The sequence below is a fragment of the Lytechinus pictus genome, chromosome 18 (genome assembly GCF_037042905.1).
Source record: "Lytechinus pictus isolate F3 Inbred chromosome 18, Lp3.0, whole genome shotgun sequence".
NCBI lineage: Eukaryota > Metazoa > Echinodermata > Echinoidea > Temnopleuroida > Toxopneustidae > Lytechinus > Lytechinus pictus.
Window position 1 is genome coordinate 16,221,582 of NC_087262.1, and position 27,021 is coordinate 16,248,602.

A 27,021-nucleotide genomic window follows, 5' to 3' on the forward strand; every position below is an offset into this window, starting at 1 on the left:
AGCATGCATCATCTGACGTCAAACAATGTGAGCAGTCTTGATTACATACATTTGTCAATGATATCAATTTTCTTGTTCCAATCACAAATTCATTTTTTTTATTTGCAGAGGAAAGCGACACTAAAAATATGCTTGAATATAAAATACCGGTTGTGGTAACGGTTTAAAAACGAGTTTTATACAGGGACAGAATCTACTTAAATGATCAAAGAGTTATGATTGATCCAATCAATCGTAACTGTGGAAATCCATCGAAGTCATTTTTTTACAGGAAATCTGCACTGTCCTTTGTAAAAATAAGAGAAGCACAGTGAATTTTCAAGAAAAAATGGAATGCATGAATATACATCATAGCTAGAAAATATTTTGAACAAACATGCATAATAGCTGTTGACATTGCTGGCCGTCCATAATTGTGATTGATTGGATCAATCGCAACTCTTTGTAAGACGGGGCCCAGGTGTCTGCAGGCATGGATAAAAATGTGTGCCAAAGTATAATAAATTGTGTTAATTACTGAGAAATTAGCAAAATAAGCATAACCTTCAGCCATTTTGTCAGGGCCACTTTTCATAAAGGCTTGTTAGAGTAACAGATGCACAGTTTCTATAATAACAAAATGTACCATCAGCCAGATGGATTTCAGTAGCTTCTATCATTGCCAGTTTCTTATTGTAACAAGTTTTATGAACGGGCCATTAGTCTTTTTCGAGAACGAAATCAATTGCAACAAATTTAATCAACTTTTCTATTTGAGCACACACACTAAGATGTGAAAGAATTTTGGCTGGTGTGGTTATTTTCAAAATCTGCTACTTTGGGTTTCTAAACCAAAATACTTGGCTGGCAAAAGGCAGAAATGATAAAAATTTCAATGTTTTTTGTAGATAATTCAATTTCTCTTTTCACTTTGGAAGGGATCTTTAAACTTGTAAATAATGATGACCCATCTATTTGTCATTTTATATTCATTTCATATTGCCTGCACATGTCTCGATCAAATCATCTCAACTTGACACTTATTGGAAACTCAACAAAAAGCAAGACCAGACAATATTTATTTTTGCATTAATAACTGTTCTGTTTTATTGTCACGAATCCTGTCGGAATTATGTATTTTGTCTAATAATCAATCATCGAGGAAAACCTACCCATTCTGGTTGATATAAAACTTCCATGAGCCGGGGATCCCATTTTACACAAAAAAGAACAAAAATATGAAAAGCTGAAAACTATGTATACTTTATTCCCCAGCACATGAAAGTTTGAAGATCTACCAAATATGAAGGGCTCCCTCTAAGTACAAAGGTATGTAGTGGTGTGCAGATGACATGGTTTGACCAATAAGTTTAACATACGAGATTAACGGCATACATCACCCTTACATTGAGTGATCCGACGTTTGATTTAAAAATTGCACACACGCTATTATTACATGAAGAGCTGTTCATACCAGGCTCTATTATGAACAAATACATCAAAGTCACTTCCTCCACTCACTCACTTCTAATGTGAACAGGGACGACTATAATATTAGCTTTCTGGTATCAAAGTAATCCTCTTCAGACCTCATTAACATGCATTTGGTGAAAGAGTGTAAGTAAGCAACATACAACAAAGGGCTACACTACGGAAAAACACATGAAATGGACTAGGCAATGCCTTTTGTAAAGGAAGAAAGAAACCACAATGGAGCAATGTGTACTGATGTATCGGAACAAAGACGGAAACAACAAAACTTGGACAGATGTACTCGAGAGCTGCACCCCGACGAGTGAGCGAACATTACATGCAAAAAGTACATCTCCTTGTGATCAAAAAAGGAATGCAGGTTTGCCATTCACAAAATTACTAATCCTGTTTTCAAAATACCATCAGGATCATCTCAATTATTAATTTTCTCTTTTTTTTTAATTTCCTATCATGAAAAAAACTGTACATAATTTAAACAAATTCACATGCTGGCACTGTATCAAAAAGAAATTATAACAAAGACTTCTCAAAATATGCTCACTTACTTGCTATTTATTTTCCAAAACATTTGGCACACTTTCGTAAAAATGAAACAAAAAATGGGGGGCTGGATGTGCCAAATGTTTTGGAAACTTATTCAAATTCTGACAAAACGATTTCATAGGCAAGTTAAGCTGCTTTTAATGGATGAAACTGTACAATTTGCTAGGCATTCAAAAAGTGACCTGACAACAATAAAATATCTCAATTTCAAGAGCTCATTGTCCTTTGGAAACACATACTTAAAGTTTGAGATATTCCAAGCGGAGGTGTGACTGATACTCTCTTTTACCACCGTTATTATACTACACAACATCATGACGAGATGAAAGTATCATACAACGTAACAGATCCAAGGAACGTGAAGAGGATAAATAACATGAAGACGTGAAAAGAATGTGTAATGAGAGGAAAAAGATGAGAAATATTTTTACAATGACATTCAATTCATCTTTCTTGTAGAAGTCTCCTAAATGACACCCCATCACACACATATCATCAAATTCCATCTTCACATAACCTCCATAGATAGTGGACTTATGAATAGATTAGATTAGATAAGTAACAGTGCATTAATTTATCATAATAAACGACCCTCTCTTATAGACACTAATTACAAGCAAGGTAGCGAATCAATAGTCTAGATATTAAAGAACAAGCGACCTCGTCTCAGTCTGATGAAACAGAGTAATTTCATCATGTACTTGTTCCGATCTTGCGCTAAGAAAACAAGGAAACTTATAAATCGAAGCTTATAACAAAATATTGGGAAGAACCATGGAGTATACGGCATATGCAGGACTTTGAGCGAGGGAGAACTTAGTATTGATCTTCTTAACCACTGACTACGAAAATAACTGTAATTCTGTAAATTTTGGACAGGCAGAAAAATGGCTTTTGTATATTTTTATTTTAAGCAATTATCCTCCTTAAACTACTGAAGTTAATGGATGAACATCACAAAGGGTATTTTCGTCTTAATTTTTAATAGTAGTAATAGTATTTACATCATAACTTCCGATATAAATATCCAGCAAATAAATCTAAAACTTCTTCAAATTCCATGGCCTTTATTCCATGAAGCGGACTAACTTAATGCTCTCCAGGGTCCAGTGACACAAAGGTTTGCGGTCAATTGTGACTTTGAAGAAGAAGCCCGATTGGCTATTTGTCAGTCTTCTGAACCAATTATCCATGCAACAATGATCTCAATTGGTCCTTACCAAGTGCAATTGATTGGGAACCTTTAACTCACTGGGTCCAGTCTGAAAATACCAAGTGCTAGGGCACACACTGAAGAAAGAAAACCTTCTTCTGTAATGTAGCCATTGATAAAAGTAGTAAACCAGGTCATAGACAGAATGAAAAAACCAGTCGTATGACAAGATTACTATCTGTTTAGTAACACAGTGATACATGTATGTTTTTCATCAATAAAGAGAAATTGTGGCACTCAATAATCAGTGGTCGGATACAGGTTAGACACACAATGATTCAGTTAGTCCGCTTTGTGGAATGAACAACTAACCGGCCAAAATATTTGAAGTGTTCTTCCTGAGGCATCAAAGTCTTTCCTGACACAGTGTGCATCCATACACTCTCGATATCGCTCTCTCAAACACCAATCACACTCACTCATCAAGCTCAGGTCAAGAACATTAAAGCAATACATGACATTCTTTCCTACAAAGTATTCAACATGCTATGCTAGGCATGCAGGTATCATCGAAAAGAGCAAAAATGCCCCATAGGCATAGTGACCATGTTCTCCCCAAAATAAAGATGCTTGGAATAAGAATAAAAGCAAAAAGAGGAATAATTTTTCTTTAAAAAACAGTGATGATTGGCAGCCACATATGAAACAGATACAACGCATACTGTTCTCAGCACACACAATTCCTATTACATCATACTTTTAAATTTTTTGATATAATTGCTAATACTCTTGATTAAATTGAACCGAACCTGTTCCCTTTTTGACCTGCTTTTTTTATCCTTCTTTTTCTTTTGAACGATTTATACTCTCATTAATCTACAAGGCACCGAGGCATAAACCAGGAGAGTTTCACAATTATCAACCAGTAAGACCGAGTCAATTTGGATATCGAACATGGACGTGTCTCCACAATCAGACACTATATGATTAGTCTGATAAATACTGTTAGAAGTCTCTTAATGCTAATATTACATCATGATTACGATATAATTTATTAAAGTCAATCATTTCTTCCTTATAAAATAAATCTTTCAGAAATGCTGTGACTGATGGAAAATTCCAACAGTCACAGCTGTTGTCTCTTCTGTATTTATTTTGAGGGTGATCTTTTCTACCGAGGAATAAATATCTGTCTCTGAAATTAAGCAATACTCTATTAAATGGCACATATACAACTGTTAAATGGAATAAATTATCACAAGAGTATTGTTTAACTCAAATTTTTAAAAGTTCAAAATAGCCGGACATGATACCCAAATTGACTCGATTGTTAGGAACCCTGAAAAGAAAAACATAAAATGAAGTCAACACTGTGTCCTTTGGCATAAGAAGCATATCAGAAAAATGAGTTATGATGACTTCTCCAAAACAGACACAATACAAAAGAATCCCCTTTCCTATTACCCCCCCCCCCACCCCACCTGTTGTCCATTCTAGGTTTATACAGTACATAACACATAACACTGGACTAACAATCACATGACGACATAAATGATATACATCGGGAAAAGCAAGAAAATAAATCTATTTATCATATGAACGGGGCACAACGTCATGACAGATTATTAAAATATACCCCTTAATTGCAATTCTCAGTACTAGACTATCACAAGTTTCAAAAGAAATATCAAGTTTTGTTTGCATACATACAGTAATCCTATCTCCCAAGACACCTGACAAAGAAAATCACTGTTCCTGTTTCGATGAGATTCTTTATTTCAGGAATCGTGCACAGCCCGGTGCACATACCATGGCATCACAATCTTGTGTGAAATCGTATCTCCCCCAAGATAATATACGTGATCTGAACCAGAATGTGGGTCAGATTTGATGCATTCCACCTTCTAAGAGACACACACAGTTAAAATTCATATACCCCAATTTTATAATCAATCCCTTTGTACACCAGGTACCGTAGTAAGCTATGCTTGATCACACTGAAGCAAGTGTTGGGATTACCATAGCTAGTTTCTAATATCTCCCTTTGCTGACCCCTACCCTTCCCCTGTGTCTGTCCCATCTAGCGTTGTGGGTTGTAGTTACGTCCACCACCACCACCTCCTTTGCCGACACCACCGCCGGTGCTGCCACGTCCTCCATCACGTCCCTGGGGTCCCCCACGGGATGGTCCACCACTTCCGGGCCTCAGGTCACTGCGGGGGAGACGAGGTGGCCTCATCTCACGATTTTTCTTTTCCTCAACGTTCAAGCGATGTTCGCCGCGGAGCAGGATTGGCTGAAAGAGGCATAAACAAATTTGACAATACATATAACAAATGAATTAGAAGAGGTGATTAAACAATGTGAATAATTAGTAGAATATCACTGCCAAATCATGGCCGCCATGAAAGAGGAACAAATTACTAAGAAAATTCCAGATATAGGATTGGTTTTTCAAAGACACTGCAACCACAAAGGGAAATTTCTAAATTCTATTTTCAATACTACAGAAAAAATTCTCACAAAAATAGGAATGCACGGGTTAAAATGGCAATTCTGTCTCCCTAAACGGGAATGTTCAGTCAATATGAACACTCGGTAGGCATGCCCTGATGCAATGATTTGTCTAACAGATGTTACAAAAAAACATGGAGGGCAAGGGGTCTTGCACCCATGCCCCTGCCCCCATGATCTTGGCCAATTAATGGACGTTTGCGACGAAAATGAGGACTCGTGTGATTCACCTGCAGCTTAATCTAATTTATTGAGTAGTCAAAAGCTCCCCCTAAAATCATTATTGTGATAGTTCAGACATGAAAATATTCACCTTTGCCCTCTTCTGCTTGAGGATGTTTTCTACTGGCTCAGCATCATCAAATACAATGAAACCGAAGTATGGTAGCTTGGGTCCAGAGTTACGGTTTATCCTCGTGTCAACAACTCTGCCATATTCTGCATTGGATGTAATAATATAACCTTCATGTTACAAAGATGAACATATATGTATAATTATACTGTCATAGATCAAGATGTTTGTCATATCGAAGCCATCAGAGATTATGAAAAGACAAGATTTGAAGAAACAATTGAACATAAATACATAATAACAACAGTAAAGATCTGAGGCATGAATGTAATACTTAAACAGGAGTTAAAATAATTTTTTCAAGTCTTGTGACACTTTTGGTATCCAGTTTATGAAAATCAGAAAAGGGTCCGGATTATTTTTATTATATCGGATGAAGTGACCCTGCAAGGTTTCAGCACCTGTCAAATTTTGCAGTAATTTGGTGATAAAACCTATTGTATAGATCAAAATAGTTTGACAAACCTGAGAAAAAACTCCTGAGTTCTTTGTCAGTGATGTCCTGCGGCAGGTTGCCGACGAAGAGTTGATGGCTATCTGGGAATCTTGCAGATGATGGCCCCCTTCCCTTGTCAAGCCCATCCTCAAATCCACGCCTTCCACCACCGCTGCCTCCTCCACCTCCTCCAGCACCACCAGCAGGACCTGGTCCACCAGTCATGCCAGGGTTAGGGCCAGGACCAGCACCCATCCTTTCTTGGACTCGACGATCCCTTCCCTTGGGTTCCCTCTGAGGGAGGACCTCTTTGCCCCTGGGTGGGGGGTCGCGGGAAAGGGTGGTCATGCCTCCGATGGGCTCACTCGGCTTGGGTGCTACTACCTGGCTCTGAAATATAACACAAGTATAAGCCCCTTGATTATCTTCCTTTAAATAGAGCTACCAGTAAAATGGCACAAGTTATCTATTCCTAACATTTTGTAGGTCATTTATTTACTTTAAAACTATTCAGTGTTTTTAATGTTTAATAAGGTTTTAATGAATTATATGCACCCAATTAATAACAATCAACATAAACAAAAGATTACATGCAACTGCTGCCTCTTTTGTAGCAATTTACAACGGTCCAGTTTAATATAAGCAAAATAGAAAGATACAAATACAATCAATCTTAAAATGAATTTTTGTAGCAATTTACAACGGTCCAGTTTAATATAAGCAAAATAGAAAGATACAATCAATCTTAAAATGAATCATAACTATTTATGCTTGCACCAGACCTAACATATGATCCATAGTATTTTAGGCACCTTGTCAATAGAACCACAAGGTCTGGGGTTCAAATCCCACTTCAGCACCAGCGTCCTTTGGCAAGGCGTTTATCTACATTTGCCACTCTTAACCAAGGTGTAGCAAATGGGTACCCGGTAGGAAGGAATTCCTTGAATGCTCGGTGCGCCTGATCAGGGTAGCCGTGCTAAAGCTGGGGTAATAGTATGCAGTGCTTAGCATTTGTATCAAGTGCTATATAAATGTTGCATATTATCATTATTACTAATCATCAGTCCTCATATACAAAATCATGTGTACTACAGGAAAGCCGCGACGAGAAGACGCATAGCATCCTAACAGCGGGATTGCTGCTTAAAGACATGGCACAGACTTTTGACAAGTTTCCTCATAAGGTGCGGAGAAGACTGACTCACCGGTGCTGCCATGGGTTTGCTTGCCAAACCAGAGTTTGGAGCCGTCTGTCCTCTGGCTCTCTCGGCCCATGAGAATGTCTTGGGTGCTATGAGAAATAATAAATATTGAATGTATAGCTATATACACTAAATACCTGTCCTTAACTTTTTAGTACAGTTTCAATAATAGGATTAATACTGTACTATTATACATATAATAATAGGAGTGGGCTATACATGGGTCAAAAATACTTTTTTTGTAATTTCAATATGACAACAGTTTTTTTTCATTCCTTGTAATGTATCTCAACATGAAATGACAATATTTTTTGTCTCGGGTCCGAGAAAAAAGTGTGCCGGGCCAAAATCCAAAATGGCCGCCAAAACCCCCCAAAATCACAGTTTTGGCCACAACTTTTTTATTTGGTGGTCAATTTCTCTGGTTTTGGTGTCTATTCATATGTTTTGGGGGGCAGGCAATTTGTTTTTCCTATAATTAGTACTTTTAAACCATTATTTGTAGAGTTAAAAGGTAATTATACCTAAATTTTCCCATTTTTGTAGCCTTTTTTCAGCCAAAAAGTAGGTTTTATCATCCTGGGGTTCTGGGATATTAGATGGTACGAGGTCAACAATAGCAAGCAGCTTCATATAGCTATATTGCCTTTATTCCTCCACTTTGGGTTTGACGGATATTTGTGAAATATATCTTATTAAATAAAACAATGTCAATTATCCATTGGGGCTATACAGTATACATATGTATGATATGTACAATGTACTGTACATACATACTGCACTGCATAAATGCATTGGCCACCATGACAGATAACAAGGCTTGTATAAACTATAGTGTCATAGAAATGAGCTCTCAGGTTTAGAATTAGATGCCTCAGAAATTGAAGATATGTTTTGTCTCAGAAATTGAGGACATGTTTTGTCAAATATGCTAATTCAGGGGGCGGAGAGAGGTAATTTACACTGTAGCTATTCTGGGCCCCGTTGCATAAAAAATTACCATTATGTTAACTTAACTTAATGGTAACTTGCATGCAATCCTTTATTCTGATTGGCTGTTGATCAGCGTTACCATGATACTAGTAGTTACCTGACCCCATAAACATAGGCCAGTTAGACACCAGAACCAGGTTTTAAAAAAAGCCTCCAAATGAAGAAGATATGGCTAAAAATGTGATGTACGTATATATGTATGTATGTGTAATTTACGTTGCTGGTTTCACCATGTACATCAGCTGACAAGGAATCAAATTCACAATCTAATTCTAAACCTTTGAAGCTCATTTCTATGACACTATAGTTTATGTACAGGCCTTGTCATAATTATGCCATGGTGGTCAATGCATGGATATATGCAGTGTAGTATGTACAGTGCATTGTACACCGTATAGCCCCTATGGATAAATGACATTTTCTTTTATTTGATAAGATATATTTCACAAATATCCGTCAAACCCAAAGTGGAGGAATAAAAGCAATATAGCTATATGAAGCTGCTTGCTATTGTTGACCTCGTACCATCTAATATCCCAGAACCCCAGGATGATAAAACCTACTTTTTGGCTGAAAAAGGGCTACAAAAATGGGAAAATTTAGGTATAATTACCTTTTAACTCTACAAATAATGGTTTAAAAGTACTAATTATAGGAAAAACAAATTGCCTGCCCCCCAAAACATATGAATAGACACCAAAACCAGAGAAATTGACCACCAAATAAAAAAGTTGTGGCCAAAACTGTGATTTTGGGGGGTTTTGGCGGCCATTTTGGATTTTGGCCCGGCACACTTTTTTCTCGGACCCGAGACAAAAAATATTGTCATTTCATGCTGAGATAAGGTAAAAGGAACACAAAAAAACTGTTGCCATAGTAAAACCAAAAATCACCCATTTATAGCCCACTCCTAATTAATAATAGCATATTTAATATTATTTCAGAGCTTTATATAATTATACATTTTTAACATTCCAAATCTTACTTCTTCTCTCACAGAGTGCTTAAATTGTGGAAAGAATGACAAAAAGAGGTAGTCTTGGCTCCTTTAATAAACTCCTTCAAGAACGGACTAGACAAACACTGGAAAATCCACTTACATTCTTTAGTGCCAAAGGAGAGAAATACTCAATTTGAAATTATGAAGTTGTATTTCCATTCTTCCATTATCGCAACAAAACATGACAGACTAATAGATATCCCAGATAGCAATGCTACCTTGCAACTACCACAGTAGGCAAAGACATTGACATAACTTGAACGCCATTACTCCATTCACATATTGCAGAAATTTTCAAGCTCAGGTATAAATAAGAAGCAAGCATTCCTGCCCTACTTACTGTTATCGACAGGCTCCTCCACGGGGGCCTGCTTCTCCACCTCCACCTGCTCCACCTGATGGTTCTCTTCAGGAGGCGGAGTAGGAGGCCCGACAGGCTGCAGGTTGAGGGAAGGATCTTCCATCTCCATCTGAGGCTCCGGTGAGAAGCTTTCTACCTCCGGCGCCGCAGTCTTGATGGGGGTATCTTCAGGCGACTCTGGATGAGTTGACCCATTGCTGTCAGGGGAGGAAAGACACAAGAAGATTACGTGGCTTGTCAAATGGTTCATTGAACCGAAGATCGACCATCAGAAGTGTACAAAACATTTTCTATTTATCTTTGGTTTTAAATTTAGTTCAATCCAACAAATGTAGAGTGCAGCATCACTTTGCAGTTTTGCTATTAGGAAGGTCCACTCGATACTATTATGGTAACTTTGCCATACAATGGTAACAACCATGGTAACACTGATCACCAACCAAACAAAATCAAGTATTCCAGACAAGTAACCATTTGATGGCAAGGTTACCATAATGGTAACTTTCATGCAGTGGGGCCCTGGTCAGAAAAACTACTCCATCTTTGATATGGGAGGTTGGCTTATGAAGCCTCTACAAGCTGTAGTTGTAGTTATTGTACTTATTTGCAGTTACTTCAACCGTACAGAATATATTGTGACATGGTCTTACCTCACAGGAGGCTGGGGCTCATAGTAAGATGGAGTAACCTGGGGTTGCGGGGGTGGTTCCTTAGGGATGATGGCCAGTTCTGGGGTGGTGATCCTCTGCTGCTGTTCTGCAACCATGCGGATCTCCTCACGACCACCATCAGAATCACCTACATTGTACACAAGAAAAATAGTTCTGGTTGGAAAATTTGTCCTAGGCGTTGATGCAATAACGAGGAATGCTTGAATTTGTGACCTTTGTGCTCTACATCTCAAATCTCATAACTTCAATAACACATGCTCATATAGACTACCCACCATCCAAAGTTTGGTTAAATCACTTTGTAGCATTTTTGTGACCCCCTAACCTTCAGATTGGGGACATCAAAAAATGGCACTGAGCCTCACTGAAAATGGACCTGAGAACATATCAACCAAATTTAGGCATGCACAACCAAATGAACACTCAATAACTTATAAGCAAATATTCTCTAAATGGAAGATATACTAGAGGTTCCATTGCCTCGTTCATTCACAGAACCATGAACAAAACCACAGGGAATAATTTTCCTGGTACATTATCGCAAGTTGCTCCACATTTCTCAATGACACACAAAATGCTACGCAAAGTTTTTTCTATGTAACAATTTTTTTTACACAGGACTGTACAAAACATTGTTTAGTTAATGCCTTCCTCTTGCAAACAGAAATGCAAATCGAGTTTGAGGGGTAAAATTATCCCCTGGAACCAACCACAGTTTGTCTAAATAATGTCATGAAAACCACCAAGAGGGCTGTAGCATGCAGGAGAAATCCCACACTGATCCTGTACTTTCCAATCCCTATTGACTTACATTCAACAGGGAGCTCGGGTTCACTCTCCGTCTCGTCATCCTGGAACACCTCGTCCTGGTAGCGGAAGATGTCGTTTCGCACAAAGTATTTCTTCGCTGCCTGGGGCGCCAGCACGAAGGTCTGCATGAAGCGGCGCATGGGCTCCCCATTATTGGATAGCTCTCCAGTCACCTGCACGACGACACCTTCCCCTACCGTGCCGTGGCTGTCGACCTGCCGGATCTTGGCATGACAGTCACGGAAGTTCAGTGACACGATCTTAGCATGGATGGCCTGCAACAAGTGGACAAGTAAATGAGATTATTATACCACTGAATTAATGTATGCTTCAAACTCGTTCTTAAACTAAATGGTAAATCACCTTAAATCTCCGTCCACACTAGACCTGACACTTGACATCCTTTTTTTTTTTTTAAACAGTGGTTCTTTACCCAGAATCAAAATGATTTGAACACATCTCATCAAATCAAACAAGCTAGACAGAAAATTCATCAAAAAAGGATAAGACAGCTTTTGGGATTAAAGTCTCGCCATACATTATTTGGGAAATTGAAATGGAAGTGAGTGAGCCGAGGTCATAGGCTCACTCGTTTGTATTTATTTCATTTCCAACATGTGAAAGATAATAAACACACCTCCTGGCCATAAACAGGATCCTCCGGGTTCCCATCAGGGTCTACTCCTCCATGCACGAATGATGATGCATTCGTGTAGAACCTACATGGAAAAGACAAGACACACAGAAACAATTTATGTATTAATGTTGGTGACTAGCTAAGCAAAGTCGATCAAGACCACAGCATTGTCATGGCCTATTCAGTCACCCTGTCACTAAGAAAACATTGCTGATTTCCATGACAACCATTTAAAGTAAAATAACACACCATAACATGATCATATGACACATTCTTTTCAAGGTAGAGGATTATGAACAAGACAACAGGAGGCCATTCTCAGGTTTTCTAAACAAATATAACCCATCAATCTACACTGGAAAAGAAAACTGATATTAGACTAAGGATACTAGGCTAAGGAGGCAACCCAAGTAAAAACTATTAATATTATGAATCATCTGAACATCACATACATGCATTGCAGGGGCAGGAATGCAGGGGGTACCACCCCCCCCCCCCTTAAAGATGTGAAAAGAGGTAAGGGGGAATTGGACTAACCAAAATAGACGTTTGAGTTGTCTAACTTTAATACCCATATTAAACAAATAACAATAAAATGACCAGGGCCCTGTTGTATAAAAGTTACTATCATAGTAACTTTGCTATCAAATGGAAACTACCCTGAAATCCTTGATTCTGACTGGCTATTGAGTATTGTTACCATGGTAGTTACCATTGGAAGGCAAAGCTACCATAGTAACTTTTGTGCAATGGGGCCCAGATCATCAGTACTCTTGTATGACCAAAATAGAAAGTTGATCCATCTGACAGTTCTCCTGTTAATATATAACAGGACAGGCAACCTTTTCAACACTTTTCCAGAAACCTTGGTCGGGTGGACATGAACCCCCCCCCCCCCAAAAAAAAAAAAAAAACTCCACACACCTCACCTAAGGATCAACATCTCAATATAATAATGAACCAGCAACAAGTATTTTGCTAGTCATATTGCAAAATTTCAATGCAAAGAATAACAATCTTTTATTACCTGCAAAGAAATTTATCACAAAATAGTTCAAAACATGATTCTCCAATTAATTTACACAGAACTCTTTTATATTTACTGCTCCCAAATTTCGGAATTCCCTTCCCCTGAATACGAGAGAGAGCTTAACAGTCAGACTGCAGGTCCCAAGAAAGAGGCTTCTTTCATCCAAGTGATATTCATGACTTGAGATGTTTTGCATATTTAATGAGCTTGATGCGGACCAAAACACCTCTTTTCATTCGGTCATTGCTGCTCTAATTATGCATCGAATTTCATGAATTTGGTACCATTGTAAAGAAGAAGAATCATTCTTTCAGGTCATGTGTTTGGATTTATTCAAAGATTTTGTAAAATAGGTTAAAATTTTGATCTAAAATATGCTACAAAATAAATATTTTCACCTGACAAAAGCTGCTATTTTCACACTTTATTTTTGTTTGAGCCCAAATGATTTTTATATCATGATAAAGCTGAATATGTATGCTTTGAAATGATATAGGTTTCAAAATAAGAATTGGTTTAATCGGGTCAAGATCACACTTTTCATTTGCCAAGTACATAAAGCAGCTTGAAAACAAGTATACTGCACTCTGATTGGTCAAAAAGACCACACAATGGCAAATTCCAACGGTTCCAGTGCCTGGGTTCGTGGGAAGGTCACACTTCCCATGTGGTAATCTCCTCAAATACCCCGCGCCTGTTGTTCTGTGAACCTTATCCAGCCAATCAGAACTCTGGATTTCATGCAAGTACAAAATTTCAGAAATCTCGTCTTGTACCTTGGTGGGAAAAGTGTGATCTTGACCCGATTAAAAGGTGCCGCATATCAAGAGTGGCATTGTGAGAAAGTACAGAAGTTTAGCTTTATGGTGATATAGATATCATTGAGGCTCAAAATAAAAAGTTTTGCACAATTTGCAAAAGAAAACAGAGGAAGAAAATTCAGTTTTGAGGCACAATTTCAGGCCAGAAATGTACTTATTTAACAAAATATTGTATACAAAATAAATGACCAATATGAAAGAGTAACTTTTACTCTATCTGATGGTGCAATAATATTTCATTTAACTTGAGGTTAAAACAGGTAAATTCTTAGAGAAAGAAAATCTCACGAATCACGAGATTTTGCAAGGAGGAGGATTCAGCCACGAGATGATTTGGATGAATCTGGCCTTTTTGCTCATTAGCATAGGGACCTGCGGTCTGACTGTTAAGTATAGGTACATTTAAATTTAAAGTTAAAAAATCACTACTTGCCTCCTACTCACTAATCCTACAGATCCCACCTCCCACCGACCCCTTTCCCCCACTCCCATTTCCTTATTTGTCTTTTCCTTATCGTTATTTGTATCTTATACTTTCTCCTTGCCCCCCGTCCATTGTTCTTTTTTCCATCTGTGACCATGCATTTATCTTCCACACTTTCAGCGATTATCCTCCTATTTACGTTCCTTTGATTTGAATGATCATTTACAAAGTTCACATTATATTACGTTATTTACATTATTTTTGTATTCAAGAGATCAGCGTCCAACAAGCCAAGCTTCTCAGCTGGTCTCTCTTTTTATTTCACCCCTTTCTTTTTATTTTAACACACACGCGAATACTCATACTTTTTAGAATGTTTAGCTTTATAAAATGATGATATAAATATTGTATTTTGTTCGTATAATTTACATTACCCAATTTTTGCAAATGTAAGGTCATTACTTTTGTTCATTTTTGTTTGTAATTGTATTTATTTTTTATTTATTTGTGAAAAATGGAAAGAAAAGAAATGGAATAAATCAATTCAAATTCAAATTAAAAGTAACGAACCTCTTAAATTTTTTTTTTTAAATTGTCTTTTGGGGGTTTATTACCATTCAGATTGCACAAAATCTTTTATTTCCTCTTTATTACCAACTACAACGTTGATTGTTTTGTCTCCTTGTAAATTGAACAGCAGTATTTGTAGAGCTCGAAAAGGAAGACTTTTATTAGAAAAAAGTGCATTTCTAAATCCAACCTTTAATGCATACAGTGACACGATATATGTACATAAAGAACCCCCATTATAACCATTGCCTACATTAAACCTTTACTATTATATGTCCAATTGGCACAAAAAATGGAATTTACATTTGAATCCCAAATGACATAAAATTTCATGTTCTAATATATTTACAAATACAATGCAATCAAAGCCTTTTGAAAATATAATTCCATTGCTCATTCTATCTTGTCCCTTAATGAAAACAAATATCAGCCTGACAATTACCTATGCAAGTGTTTGGGCGCCTTGTTGAGTAGAGTGTAGTATTGTCGCACAAACTCTCTTCCTACTGACTGGGGGGTGACGTTGTTGACGGGGGCAGTAGGGTTGGGTCCTTGAGCAGAGTTTGGCGGGTTTGTAGGAGCCGCTGTGGCCGGAGCAGGCTGAGGCGCAGCCGGAGGATTGGTGGCCATTACCATGACTGTACCACTGCAGAAAATATGAAAAGTAAAATAATATATTTGTACCTGTACATGTATATAACTTATCACACAAGTTGTTATCACTGAAAGAAAACAATCATAAGAGAAACATGTTGTGAGATAATGAATGAAAAGGTTCAAATAACAAGAGGGGGGGGGGGGTACGTGGGCGAGGTGAGGGGGAAGGGATTTGCAATCCTCTCAATTATTTATCATCAGCTCTTATCAAATTTTATAACATGGGGTCATTTGGAGGGCAGGGATTCCACATGTAGCTGTATGGGATATCATTTACCACATGAGAGGACAGGGCAACAGATTGTTCACAGATTCAAGACAACATGTATTGATCAGTATGTATAATGTACATGTACAGAAATGAGTATCAAATGTGTACTCAATTAATTTGAATGAGTTTAGTTTCAATGTAAACAATGTACTTCATTGAAAAAATGAATTGGAAATTCAGTATTTTTTCATTAATTATGAAAAATATCAATTTTCCATATTTCCTTGAAATTGTTTATTAGTTGGAAACTACTGGAAAAAAAAAAAAATTTACCTCTTTCTTTACTCTGATAAATCGTACTATGATGTTACACTCAGTAAATATTGTAACCCACATGTAGACTTTCATGGTGTTGACTGAGTGTATTAAAACGATCACAACTATGAAACGTTTTCAGTTAATGTTGCAACATTATGATAGTCTATATTATTTACCGAGTGTAACATAAAACAATTTTTTAAAGTCAAGAAGGAGGTGAATATTCTTATTTTCTTGATAAGTTTCCAACTAAATCAAAACAATTTCAAGGAAATATGGAAAAAATTTGCCATTTCATGGATTTAAAAATGCAAAATATGACATTTTAGCAACTTTTAGTGAATGTTTATTGTTACCTCTGTAAACACCCGTATATAGCGTTTTAACTTTTTTCTCCAAAATAAACAGTCTTATGACTCAGGCCCAATTTTAACTAAAAATGTTCTAGCAAGTTCATCAATATTTTGCAAGATCTATGGAAAGAAAATAATTGATTTCCAATTTGAAAAATAAAGCTCATTTATGATATAGTGCAGCAAGCTCAGCAACACTTTTTGAACAAGTTGAAAAAATTTGCCCCACTTACATGTGCATGTATGCTTAAATAAATGCATTGCATATTAGTCTTTAGAATTGTCAAAAGTTGCGTAAACAAACTACAATGACTCATTTTTCCTTGAGCATCCAATGAAGATGAAAGTGCACTATAGAAATCTAATGTCTTAATAATATTATTATTATTATCATTATTATTAACACCATTATCACCATCATCATTTTTAGGCCCTATAGATTTATTGTGACATCAAGAGCCATGCTGGCTAATGTCATAAATTTGTCATTTCCCTGGCCCATGAAGCTCTGGAGTTTGCAACTTTCAAACTTTAATTAATATTCCTTGGTCGCCCATTTTGCTTTTTTTTTGCCTGACTGTAGCTTCGAGAATGAATGCCCCTTTCCCACCAAGATAAGCCCAATTTCAAACAGCATGCATTGAGTATACATGGCATACATGAATTTCAGTCACACTGAATATTGTGAGTGTGGCTTGTTTCTTGCATTTTCTTTCAATGCTATGTCATTACTCAGACACTAAGGTTTGTTTCTTTGAAATAGAATAGGCCTAAAATAGAACACAATTTTGCAAATGTGTCAACAAACATGAACTTCTGCTTTTGCAGCTGAGCATGTCATGTGTGTTTGCATCTTGTAGGGTAGAGCCTTGCATTCCACTGACTACAGAAATAACCCCAATCAAGTTATATTCCTCAAATTCTTTAAAGTTAACTTGGACACCAATCTTTAAAAAAAAATCCATGAAAAATGTGGAAAAGCAACATACATTGTAGAGGCTTTTACTAAAGCTATTCTTTTAAAGATCACCATCAAATTTTTAAAAGAGGAAAGTCTGAGATTTGTTTCATTTAAAAATGAATATCCAAGCCTGACAAAATGATGGTATCTAAGTTAAGCAAATTAAAAAAACTACAGACTGCAAAGAGTCAAATGCACTGTTTGAAGTTGACTGCAGGGATTAAATTAATCCAAGGCCGTTGAAGGCCATGGCCTCGGAAGCCCACTTGACTAGCTTCTTCTTTGACTGGCTTTGTTACATGTACATGTAATGGCAACCAATCAGAGTTGACAATTTCTGTTTTAAACAATTATTTTCAATAGATTCTTTCATATTCTTCAAGGGTTTTTTTTCCCTTCATTTTCTTTTCTTTTCAATACCCCAGGCCCTCTTATTGGCCTTGATTGGAGATTTTTATGAGCATTTTTCCCCCATACTGTTACATGGATAAGTGCCTTCTAAACAGTGTCCTTACCCTAAGATTAGCGCGTTTTCGCCCAGCGTCGTACGACGTAGAACGTAAGGGTCGTGTGCAAAAATCGCCAACTTCCATGGAAACAGAGGCCCGAGCGTTCTTGAGCTCAAATCACGGACGGTTCTTCCGCAAATTAGCGGGCGTCCGCATTAGAACGTAGGATTTGTCAACAGCCGTCAACAGCCAATCAGATCGCTTGTAGAGCGAGCAAGCTGAGCCGATGTAAACACATTCGCCCATCGCGTGCATGCACATGTTGTACTCTACTCTGACTACACTGATAGCTGAAAGCTTCAAAACATGGACTCGAATGCGAGTTTTTCGGTGAGTACCATTTCAATTATACTAAAATCAAGCTAAGTATAATTTCAAAATGTTACAGTAGAAGTTTAAACGAGTATGATTATTGAAATATGATTGAAAAGCCGTTGCATGGCTCGGTCGACGACGCGACTGCAAGACACGTGGCACTGCCAGTTGTGTGCACATAGTAGGAACATATACAATGCATATGTTGGCGGTCGATCCGGCCGCGTTCAGCGATTTGCGAAACTGCTTACAAGCGAGAGTTGAGCGCGACGGACGCACGAACCAAGAGATCGTTCTACGTCGTAGATAGCGTCGTACGACGCTGGGCGAAAACGCGCTATTAAACGTTAAGGCCTGGGATGATGGGAATGCCTGTCTGCCACTGGATTTGTCATGATTCAACCAAGATAAAATAATGGAAACTGAATCTGCACATCCTGCATGTGCCATGTAGCAAAGTCAACAGCTCCTGTACACATTTACGATTTCACCCCACCATGGATCAACATTGGACAATGATCGGCAAGGGATGTCAAATTAAATGTTTGAAACAGAATTTCTAAGCAACAGAACATTTTCTATCACAATCATTTTGCACAAAAGTTCTAGAACGATTGAAGGCGATACCATCTTCCGAATGTCTGGGCTGTATCCTAATCATTGATCAAAACATCAAATCTGATCGCTAAAGCTGCAGTCGGTAGCAAAAAAAAATCCTTGGTTGATTAAAGGGGAAGGTCACCATGACAAAAAGTTTATTTTAAAAATAGCAGAAAAATAATCAAAAATATTGGTGATGGTTTGAGGAAAATGCTTCAAAGATCTAAAAAGTTATTAGAATTTGTTTTTTCTTATTTGTGACCACTCACACGTATTGCGAGGTTAGTATACTAACCTCGCACCATGAACCGCGTTTGGCAGTGAATTTCGAACTAGTGGGTCGCGCGTGCTGCGATCCCACTTCTGGTGTCCACAACACAAGACTTCTATGGCTTGATTTTTCTGTGCACGGCGGCATGTAATGAACCCTTGAGTGATTTGTGACAAACGCGAGCAGCTTCCTATGTATCGTGATTTTAAAATCAGTGAAATGTCATTTGCTCAAAAAGTTGAAAATGGGTTTTATTGTATAACGTGTCGCATTGCCAATGGAGGATCTCCATAGCATTAGTGATCGCAATATTCAAATGCTCATAACTTTCTTATTATTTGTCCGACTTTTCTCAAACTTTCTTTGATATTATTCTTTGATTTTTCTGTTTCCACAAAAGCCAACTTGTTCCAAAGGTTTCATTCCCCTTTGATAAATTAGAATTTATGTATGTACATGAATGGCCTGGGCAGCTGCTGGTAGAATCCTACAGTAGAGGCGCACGGCCAATATGGGAGACTCTCTCCAATAGGGGAGACAATCTCCCACATTGGAGACTTGCTTTGCAAAAGGACAAAAGAAACAACACCAACAAAAGTATGATTTTTTCCACCAAAAATTTTGTCTCACTGAGGTCAGAAGCCCATTTGTTTTGTGTGTGATTGACAACAAAATTCCTTATCAAAATAAAACTTAAAAGTAGACGGTGAATTTTTAAAGTAGATGGTGAAAAGGGGTAATTTTTCATGAGGAATCTGCTTATCACATTTTTATTTGCCGCCAAGGTAATCCTTTTGCAGCAAATGTAAACAAAGGAAATTGGACTCCAAAACTGGAGACTGTCTCTGAAATTGGATACCCAAATTCTTTACAAAAGTCTCTGATATTGGAGATAATCTCCCACATTGGAGACAGTCTCCAATATTGGCCGTGCGCCTCTACTCTCCTATGACGTCATGAATCAAAATCTTTAAATTCAAGTAAATTTCAATCTTTAGATCTAATGGATTTTCCTCAAAGTCGAACCTTCTTCCCTTCATCAATATTTTTTTTGGGGTATTTTTACATCAAACTTTTCATCAGGCTTGGGGTGAACTTCACCTTAACTCTTCAACAAGACTTTTTCTGTGTTGAGAATATAATTTGAAATAATCAACATCAGTCCAATGTTAGGTGTGTATATTTACCCCCCCCCCTCTTTATAACATTATAAAAGCCATCTTGTCTTCAAGACCCCACCCCCCCCCCCCCCAAAAAAAAAAAAAAATTGTCTGACCTGAGAAGCCTCTTTCTGCCCGGCCTGGCAGTTACTTCCAGTGGCACTGACAAAGTGAGATTCAGTCAAGTAGATTTCTATTAGTATTAGTTCTAGGTCTAAACTCTAATTTCAAAGGTTATTTATCATGTTTATCTAGAAATTACAGGAAATCATTATGAGTTATAAAGCAGTTAGAATTCTGAACTTGATAATAATATTGATGATAAAGATTAAAGGCCAGGACCATGACATGGCAATGACATTGTCATTGCACCGCAGTGACAAATGCAAATGCAGCAGGCATCATGCAACGGTGCCCTGCACCGTACGTCGCGGCTACAGTCCCGTGATCCACAGTGCCATGTCCCACTCACTCTCACGTGAAGTCATTTCATTCATTGTATGGAAGATGTAAATTGGGCCAGAAAAAATGAATTAAAGCAAATCATGACTACAAACAGGAAAGGAATATATATTAGCATATCATACACCTTTTAATACCAGAGGTTAATAATCATACATCATTTTAAGTATTAAATTGCACCTTTGGAAAGATCAGGAAGGAAATCATTCGACATAAAATTCGACGCACATCATGCAACACCGGCACAATCATGAAAACGTGCATTTCACACCATAACAATGGTAAAATAAAACAAAATCACCAAACTCACCTTGCACAAGTAGAATAATTTCCTGTCCCTCGTGAAACCCTATTTTTTCATCGGTATTTGGAATTATGCTGCTTCCTTACAATCAAAAACCGAAAAAAATATTAAAATGGGGCTCATGAAATTCGGGCAATATTGTTGCACATGTATTCACAGTGCGCAAACTGAACTGATTTCACAGTTTCTCTGCGCACAATTTCCCTGAGAGTCAGGCGGGAAACCCGACAGACCCTGCGCGATCTCATAATGGGCCATGCAAGAGCACAAATCGGAGTTGGAATGATTTCCACACCATATACAAAGACCCAAGTTAAAAATGACGTAATTTCCTGAAAAAGTGAGGCGTAGTAAATAAACAAAGAAGATCAAGTAAGAAGTAAACAATGGATAGGAAATTGATAATTCGTGACTTAATTACATTGTCACCGGTACAACTTTTACCCCAACAACTAGATAAATATGCAGCAAGCTGAAAAAGTGGAAATCCATGTCGAATTTCAACAAAATCGAAATCGGATTCTGAGAGGCTTTTAAGTGACCCCAACCCACCCTTTTTTCTTTGGTGGTAATTTCTTCGTATACTTCTTTATGGAATCTAAGGCTTGATCAACGTTCCTCTTGGTAATTGGTGGTAATTGCCCTGGTGGTAATGGGGGCAAATAGGCAGGGGCTAGTGTACGTAGGCCTAGTACGCAGATCATTATTTAGATGGAAAAGAAGAAGAAGAAGAAAGTAGAAGGGAAAAATTTATTCTTCTTCGATCCGTATTGTTATTATCATTATTGTTGTTGTTACTATGATTATTAAAATGATATAGCCTGGTGTTGTGCCTATTGTAATCATTCGTTGGGAGAGGGGCAAAGCAAATTTCCCGGCCCCCTCAAAATTCGAAAAGCAGGGGGTCGATCCCGGCCCTATATAAAAACCAAAATTTAATTCACAAAATCGCCGAACATATACCCTCTCGCTAGGGAAGTTTTTAAAGGACAAGTCCACCCCATCAAAAAGTTGATTTGAATAAAAAGAGAAAAATCCAACAAGCATAACGCTGAAAATTTCATCAAAATCGGATGTATTATATGAAAGTTATGACATTTTTAAGTTTCGGTCAATTTCACAAAACAGTTATATGCACATACCGGTTGGTATGCAAATGAGGGAACTGATGACAGTGATCACTCACTCACTATTTCTTTTGTATTTTATTATATGAATTATTCTAATTTTCTCCCCATTGTCCTGTGAAACAAAGTTTATTTCTCCCTGAACATGTGGAATTAACCATAATATTTCATGGTTCAGTCAAGTTGCTCCTTATTGTCAAATCTATAAAAATTTAAATATTGTAGGCCCTATAATTCAAACAATAAAAAAATAGAAATAGTGAGTGAGAGACATCATCGATTCTCCCATTTGCAAGTGACTAAATTGTGCATATAACTATTTTGTGGAAAATAAGCGAAACCGTTCAAAAATGTCATGAACTTTCTTATTTTACATCCGATAAATTTTCAGCATAGTGCTTGTCTGATTGTTCTCTATTGATTCAAATCAACGTTTTTTTTTCAGGTGGACTTGACCTTTATTATGTAGTCGGTGGCTACACGGGACAGCAGCTGGAGGGCTAGATTTTTTTTTATCCCGGCGGTATGGCGACTGATCAGTTGATTTTGACGATTGATCACAATTAATACACAATAATCTATGTATTTAAAGAGCTTCAAACTGATGAATAATGTATTCAATTACAGAAATCAGCCATAAGGTCGATATAAGCTATATTGTAACCGGTTGTGTCTATATGCAGTGCGTATCAAAAAAAGGTTTACACTTAGAAAAAATCCTGTAAAATTATACAAATTTTGTAATATCCTGAAGATTTTTCCACAATTTAACTTTGGTACGGATCCATTTAAGCAAATGACGATAAAATTATGACTGTCGAAAAATATTTCCGCTTGAGTGAGCATTACTTACTTTTGAAAAGTTAGTGAAAAATGATTTGCGCAGAACTTTGAAATAGTTATGCGAATAAAAGTAGACCTTAATCATGAATAACACGTGGAATTTAGCTAGTAATATTTTGAAGATATCTTTTACCTTTTTTTAACTTGTTTCCTTGCCCAAACCACTTTGAGGAGTGCATTGCGCCCACTAGCGTACCTAAGGGGGGGGGGGGGGGAGGGGCAGACTACCCCCCTGACCGACGAGTCACAACTCATGCAAAGGACGTATCCCTGCCCCCCCTGACGAGTCAAAACTGATCCCTGACGAGCCACAAGTGGCCCCCTCCTTTGAACTTGAAGACCTTTTTTTTTTTGCTTGTCAAATTTTTTTCTGGTGCGAAATGTCCTTTACTTGTGGTTGAAGACCTTTTTTTTTTTTTGCTTGTCAATTTATTTATGGTGCGAAATGTCCTTTACTTGTGGTTGAAGACCTTTCTTTTTTTTTTGCTTGTCAAATTTTTTGGCGGACGAATTTGCCCCCACCTTTGGAAAATCCTAGGTACGCCACTGATTGCGCTCCACCCCACCACACATCGAGGCCATTGTGACGATATTTGCTTTATACTTGATTTACATAAAATGGCTGAGGCTTGATTTTCATTTTGTTAATTATTTTCAAGCTTGGGAAAAGTGTGGAGAAACAAGTGTTAAATTTAAAAAAATATATAAACCCACTTTAAATGATAAAAACTTAGTAAAAAATGCTAGAGATGTCTGGTATAAACTTTTGTTCAGATCCAGTTATGTCCTCAGATCCAGCTGACACAAAAAGGGTAAAGGTTGTGTTTACTAAGTGTTGAAATATCAATTTGGGTGGCAAAATTGTTAGAAAATGTATACGTTTTATTTCAATTGACTAAAAGTGCAAGGGAAATGAATGAGAAATGTTTCGCAGGGTAAGTTTTGATTTCGCCCTTTCCCCTTGACACAGCGTACAAACGAGCATTTCTGCGCAAACAGATTTCTGCGAGCTTTACAAAAAAGGACAGTGCTCACTCAAGTGTAACATTCTGTCAAAACTTTTACTTTCATTGGATAAATGAGACCCAAACCCAAGATTATATGTGAAAAAAATTACCCACACGTTGTATATTTTCTAATTCCCAGGGCTTTTTCAAAGTGTAAACTGTTTTTTGATACGCACTGTAGAGGGGTATCCTTCCACTCATTATCCCGGCCCAAAATTTCCAGAGTTTCGGTACTAAAAAAAGTAATAAAAACGAGAAAAATTGTCAGTACTATACTGGTCGTACATTTATGCTCAAGTTGATTGTCATCTTGCCTCTACTTGCGCTTTTTATTGAGGGGAGGGGGTGGGGGGCTATAGCCCCAAATACTTTAAAAGAATATGAGAATGCTGCATGCAGCTCCACCTTTTTTTTAGCAGCTACCTCCATTCCCACCCTATTTTGTATGGAAATCTTGCCATTGTACGTAGAGAAATTTGCTTCATATACGAAACAAACAAAAAACACAGTCGTTGGAAATTGAAATAAAATTAATTCTAGCGGCTCCAAAAACAATAAGAAGGCCGACATAATTATGAGACACAACTATACTGACGTCGAATTCTTTTTTTTTTTTTTTTTGGGGGGGGGGTTGGCATGGGTGTCAGGCAGGGGGACACGCCTGAATGTATATATCGTTATTTATTTATTCATCTATCTATATATCAGTGGCGTAACAGGCGGGGGGGGGGGCAGGGGGGGCAAGCTGCCCCCTGGCGGATTTCACCGGGAAAATAAAAAAAAACGGGAAAAAGAGGAAAGGGAGGGAGAAAGAAAGGGAAAGGGAATAGGAAAGGGGAAAAGGAAAGGAGGAAAAGGAGAGGAAAAGGGAAAAGAAAACGCCAACAGAATAGGAAGGAAGGACAGCGGGAAAAGGAACGAAAGAAGAACATTTATTTTGAGGAAGGATAAATCATTCCGAAAATAATGCAATAGCGTGATGGGAAATAAATTAAAAGATGACAAAATGGCAAACAATAGCGGGAAATGAAGTTAGAATGGAATTAGTCAAAAGCTAAATTGGAAAACGAAGAAAAGGGACAAGAAAAATAAAACACTTAATAACACGACCTGGCTGCATGCCGATGATTGAAAATAAAGAGCGGGAAGAAAGTTGGACTGCATACAACATTGTGCAATAAGCTTGCTAAATTTTATTCAAATAAGATATCGGGGCTTTGCCCCGAACCCACGCAGTAGGGGCTCTTCATCTATAACCTTCAAATGGCTCTATTTAGCTTCCCCCTGTAGGGACCCTTCTTACATTAAGCTTTACGTTCAATCACTGGCGTACAGGCGTGGGGGTCTTGGTTCCAAACCCAAAGGAAATAAAAGAAATTAAAGGAGACAAACGTATAATGAAATAAATGGAAACAATGAAATGTGTTATTTGCTGAATGAAAAAAAAAAATCGATATATCACATAATTAGAATTTAATTTCATTAGGCAATCTTTTTCCAGCTCGCTTTGCTCGCTGGCTATACTTTTGACAAAATAATATTCCCACTTGCTATGTTCCCCCTCAAAATATTTGGTTCATTACGCAACTGGGTTGAATAAATGTGTTGTGTAAAAGCTATATTCTGTATATACCCGCGATATTTGATTACATATAGCGGCAATCTGCGAGGTTTAAATGGCTTTGATATCAAAAAGTTCCGGGGGCTCCGCCCCCGACCCCAATCGCATAGCACTGTCATATATGAGTATAGTAGGGTTGGGCCATGGCTCCCAAAAGTTCTACAACCAAGAACAAAAAACAAGGTGGAAATGAAAGCAAAGGAAAAGTGTAGGATGTGATTTTTTTACTGAATATAATGTCAAAACATATCTCAAAGTTAGATTCTCATGAAAAGGTGATTTTTTTTCTCGCTCGCTTCGCTCGCTCGACTTATATTAAGCAGTTTTTTTTTTTAGCACATGCGCCATACTGTGCCCCTCGTTTTTTGTTTCTTTTTATACTCTTCACGCTACTGCCGCAAAGAATCCTGTTCATAGTGGCGTACAGACCACGAAAAAAAGGAATGGAGAGAGAGAAGGGTGAAATATACTATTCTCTGGATATCACAAAATTGAATTTTTGTATTAAAAATGTCAAAAATTTTGCTCGCTCGCTTCGCTCGCAACTTTTTTTAAAAAGATAAATTCTGCCCGATACGCAATAGGCCTATCTGGCACTCTAAAAATTGTTGCCCCTATACACCATTACGCCCGTTCATACCATGATAATTATGACCGGGAAATTTTTGGCTCTTGCCCCCATGGCCACCAACCCCTGTTACGCCGCTGATCTATATCTATCTATCTATTTATTTATTTATTTATTTGTGCCTAATGGTGAAGGCCGACATGAGACACAACGACGTCGAATTCTTTTTTTTTTTCAACTGCATAATATATGCAGTTTTTGAAACGTACCGATAAAATGGAAAAAAGGTGGATCGGCCTACTGAAAAGCAAAGCTTGTAAAAATGTCGCCCCCCTATCAAAATTGGAAGTCTCGTGTTTCAATGTTGATTCGTTTCCTGTCTATTTTCCTACATGTCAATAAAGCTATTAGAATGTCGATCCTTGTTTGGTCGGTATAATTTTAGCTCGCTCTAGCTCCTATATAACCTCACTCTCCTACCACCATCCCTCTCCTACCATGGCACCCTCGCTTCCTACCACTCTCCCCCTCCAGCCCGTGCCCACCCCCCCCCCTTTTGAGAGGCACAATTAAAAAATTGTAATGTAAAATGTCGTGAAAACTGAAGTGCCCCCCTTTCGAAAGTGAAGACCATCCTCCCTCCCCTACCACCCTCTTCCTCCCTCTTCTACCACCCTCCCTCTCATGCCATCCTCGCTCCCTCTCCTACCATCCTCTCTCTGCAACCACTCCCCTCACCTA

General features: G+C 37.7%; 1 protein-coding gene across 2 annotated transcripts; it reads right to left on the reverse strand.

Moving 5' to 3' along the window:
- Nucleotides 1-1,056: 1,056 nt before the first annotated feature.
- Nucleotides 1,057-21,398, reverse strand: LOC135157478 (ras GTPase-activating protein-binding protein 2-like). 2 transcript variants are annotated; one of them, XM_064113143.1, is made up of 10 exons: nucleotides 21,121-21,398; nucleotides 15,436-15,639; nucleotides 12,149-12,230; nucleotides 11,513-11,786; nucleotides 10,681-10,828; nucleotides 10,010-10,227; nucleotides 7,680-7,765; nucleotides 6,501-6,861; nucleotides 5,997-6,121; nucleotides 1,057-5,465 (listed from the first exon to the last, which is right to left on the reverse strand). In XM_064113143.1, exons 2-10 carry the CDS (start codon nucleotides 15,627-15,629, stop codon nucleotides 5,250-5,252), a joined length of 1,704 nt encoding a protein of 567 aa, XP_063969213.1. In that variant the 5' UTR covers nucleotides 15,630-15,639; nucleotides 21,121-21,398; the 3' UTR covers nucleotides 1,057-5,249. The 2 variants fall into 2 exon arrangements, with proteins under 2 accessions (XP_063969213.1, XP_063969214.1); XM_064113144.1 differs by lacking the exon at nucleotides 21,121-21,398 and adding an exon at nucleotides 20,991-21,070.
- Nucleotides 21,399-27,021: the final 5,623 nt, after the last annotated feature.